A 4,022-nucleotide genomic window follows, 5' to 3' on the forward strand; every position below is an offset into this window, starting at 1 on the left:
AAAACGTACTAGTTACGTTATTCTCATTCCACTCTCACTTTCATGGAGTCGATTCTGACTCATGACCTTGTATGAGGTTTCTGAGGTTATAAATCTTTACAGGAAGAGAAAGCCTCATCTTTCTCCCTTGGATCAGCTGGTGGGATTAAACTGCTAACTTTTAGCTTAGCAGACCAATGCTTAGCCTACAGCATCACCAACACTCCTTTTACATTACTGTTGTTACTGTTGTGTGTACTTGAGATGGTTCTGACTCACAGTGACCCTGTATCGGGTTTCTGAGGTGCGCTGGACTGCAAGGTCATTTGAACTGCAAGGTCTGTGGTTCAAGCTCACCATCCACTCCTTGGAAATCCTATACAAGGTTACTATGAGTCAGAATTGATTCTCCGGCACTTAATATTAACAACTCTTTACGGGAGCAGAAAACCTAATTTTTCTCCTTTGGAGTGACTGGTAAATCCCAACTGCAGACCTTGTGGCTAGCAGCACAATGCATAACTCACTACGCCATCAGGGGTCCTTTTACATTATTATTGTTGTTGTGAAGTGCCGTCGAGCTCGTCCCGGCCCATAGCGACCCTGTATAGGGTTTCAATGAGTGGCTGGTGAGCTTGAACTGCTGACCTTGTGGTTAAAGCTGACTTTGCAGTCCAGCAAATTAATCCACAGCACCACACCAGGACTCCATTATTAGAAAATGTAAAATAATTAATCACTGCCTTTTTCTCTCTTCCAAACAAATGTTCAAAAGATTATCTTGAAAGTAAATTAAAGTAGTTCCTTATGGTCTGTACAAACAGTGGAAGGGAATAGTAACTTCCACATCTTATTGAGATGTCATTAGAAAGTATATTGTTCCAGACTCAACCTGAGGATTTTTTCCAAAGTGCTTCATATTAGGAACAAACATCTTAATTTCATGAAAATCCCCATCCAACTCTGGTTTGGAAGTGTTTTCTTATCTAGAAGCTGGCTACTCTGATGCAATATAGGGCACTAAAATGCCTGCTCTGGACAACTGTTAAGTCCGAGAGTTCAAGCTACATTTTCATCTTGCAGTCTCCTGGGAAAAATAAGGCTTTGTCTCTGAAAATCATTTGGAAACAATTTGGAGAGTTTGGGGGTAGGGTGGGACTCTTCCTCCTTCCTCTTGTATGGACAAACTTCCCGATAGAATGGGATCTGGAACAAATAGATTCCTGCCAGCAAATCTTTCTTACACACAAAGTATGGAGAACAAAGGCCTGGGATCTGGGGGAACTCACTTCATGTCTTTACAGAAATATCAATATATGAGCAATTGGGGTCACTTCTGTCTTCAGTTATTTCTTTCTTTTTCTTTTTCTTTTTTTTTTAAGCTTTTAATGTGAAATTGAATGATAGTTTACGTAGCAGAACATTGGTTTTGCACTCAACCAATTGTATTTTTTTCATTACAATGATTACAATCTATTCTATGCACCATCAGTTAACAGTATTTGCCTCTATTCCCTCTTCAGTTTGTGCTTAGGGGTTTAAAGAGCTAGGCAGCTAAAAACAAAAATTATGGTCATGAAAATGTTTGTCAATCTAATGTCAATTCTTGGTGGCATGTTAGGTTATGCATTGGGTAAATTCAGCAATTTCAACCCACTAGAATGATGGGGCTGTCTGCTCCCATAAAGATTTACTATCGGAAGCCCAGTTCTACTCTGTCCTCTAGATCACTATGGGTTGAAATCGACTCGATGGCAGTGGATTCTGAACAAGCTTGGAATACGGAAACACATTCACAGTTAAGCAGCCCATATGAAACCACTGCATCAATAAAGCATTTTTCAAAAATAAATTGCTCAAAACGCAGACTAATGTTAACAGCTAAATACCCACCATACCTCACCTCTTCTTCTATTTGGCTGCAATTTAATGGTTCCTTTCCCTACCTACAAAACTTTTAAATACTGTTGCAAATTGTGATACTTTTTTACATTATCCTAAGGAGCTCTGGTAGTGTAGTGCTTACGAATCGGGCTGCTAACCTCAGGGTCAATAGTTAGAAACTACCAGCTGTACCACGGTAGAAAGATGGGGCTTTCTGCTCCCGTAAAGATTTACAACCTGTACAGGGTCGCGATGAGTCGGAACCGACTCCACAGCACATAACAACAACAATGACTAACTGGAGTCCTGGTGTGGCGCTGTAGGATCAGCACTGAACTGTGAACCACAAGGTTGGCGATTCAAACCCAGCAGCTACTTCTTAGAAACCCTATACAGGGTCACTTTGAATTGAAACTGACTCTACAACACTTCACACTAGCAACAACAATGGCCAAATATCCACTATGAATCTAAAATTGAAATACGTCACCAGAAAAAAGAAGTATCATGCTTATTTTTAACTTCATAGAAAACCCACAGAGAAAAAGAAAGGAGGTATACAAATAAAATCATTCCAGATAAATGGTTCCTTAGGTTTGGATCCAGTTAATAGTGACTTTTGGCATTCCATATAAGTACTTTGACTTGTCACTGAATCACTGATTTTAATACTTTCAGTGATAATCAATTGTCACTTGACGGTGTGGTGTCATTACTTGGCTACCCTTTAGGAATTTTAATATATTTTATTTTTCTCTTTTTTGGAGGAGGGTTTCTTTAGAAGGTTGTCTGTAAGATGAAAATGCTACCTACCTCTCTTTTCTGTTTTATCCTAAATTTCAGATCTGCTGACAGCCATAGCATATACTTAATTTCTTCGCCTGTAAAATCTTTTAGAGTGAGAAGGTCACGACCCTTCAGCTGTACTTTATTTTGCAGTGGTTGTCCACACCTATTAAAAAAAAAAAAAAGTACTTAATTCAAAAACAAAACAAAAAACATATACTGTGGCTGATTCATTGTTTTACGCTCAAACATAACATAGCAAATCTCATGTAGTCTCATGTGTCTCTGCAAAGTGCTAACGCAGTGAAATTGATATGGCTGTGCTTTCTATTTTAGGTATACAATATTTTGAATGCTGAGAGAAAAGAGGAATTTGAGAAAAGAGATTGAATTTTTATTTGCTTTGCTACTTGCTAGTCATACAGCATCAGGCAAATTACTTAACCTCTCTCTGCACCTGAATTTTTCACTTAGAAAATGAGTGAAGAATTTTATAGGGTTGTTGTGAGGATGATATCCAGTAAGAGGGAGGTTGGGAAAAAATGATGGCAGTAGGAGAAGAGTCTGTGAGGAGTCCCATAGTTCAAGGCCACAGAGTCAAATACTGTAATATACACAGGCTTGCAATAATGGTAATCTACACATAGACACATGGATAGACACAGAGGATGAACAGGTGTGGGAATAAGAGTAGAAGTATAACCTCTCCAAGACTGAAATTCAAAGGGAACAAATGAGCAGGCATGTAAGATTGCTGGTAACCACGTTAGTCAGTTGGTGAGTGGAAGAGGGGGAAAGGCAGCAATGAAGACGTGGGCTGAGTTCAACCACGTTCCATAGACTCCCATCAACCTGGAGATGAGAGAGAGAAGGGGAAGGGCTGGTTGGTCTGAAGTGTGGTGTGACCTGGGGACTCCTGAGTCCACGGACAAGGACATAGCCACAGAGGGCTAGAGCTGAGAATGAAACGTCCAGCTGATATGAACTGAGAGGGGAGATGCACAAGAATGCCCAAACTTGTAGATGTACTCATTCGACCTAGCCTTGATGGCTTGATGATCAGATCTCGACTAGAGGAAGATAATTTATATATATCAAACAAGTGTCAATTGCTTCAATTGGATGAACTTGACCTATACTTATGGATGTTGTTGTTGTTGTTAGGTGCCATGGAGTTGGTACTGACCCATAGCGACTTTATGCACAGCAGAATGAAACACTGCTCGATCCTGGGCCAACCTCACTGTTGTTGCCATGCTTGAACCCATCGATGCTCCCACTTGACCAATCCATCTCCCTGGGGATCTTCCTCTTTTTCTCTGACCCTCCACCTGACCAAACATGATATCCTTCTCCAGCAACTGGTCTTTCCT

General features: G+C 40.3%; 1 protein-coding gene across 1 annotated transcript in view; it reads right to left on the reverse strand.

Annotated features, from left to right (window-relative positions):
- OTC (ornithine carbamoyltransferase) overlaps nucleotides 1–4,022 on the reverse strand; it is a 138,625-nt gene that overhangs the window by 110,545 nt on the left and 24,058 nt on the right. Inside the window, exon 2 of the mRNA XM_006864278.1 lies at nucleotides 2,677–2,815. Within this exon, the coding sequence (XP_006864340.1) occupies nucleotides 2,677–2,815 (139 nt within the window). The remainder of the gene's footprint in view (nucleotides 1–2,676; nucleotides 2,816–4,022) is intronic.

Source organism: Chrysochloris asiatica, unplaced genomic scaffold, assembly GCF_000296735.1.
Source record: "Chrysochloris asiatica unplaced genomic scaffold, ChrAsi1.0 scaffold00062, whole genome shotgun sequence".
Taxonomy (NCBI): domain Eukaryota; kingdom Metazoa; phylum Chordata; class Mammalia; order Afrosoricida; family Chrysochloridae; genus Chrysochloris; species Chrysochloris asiatica.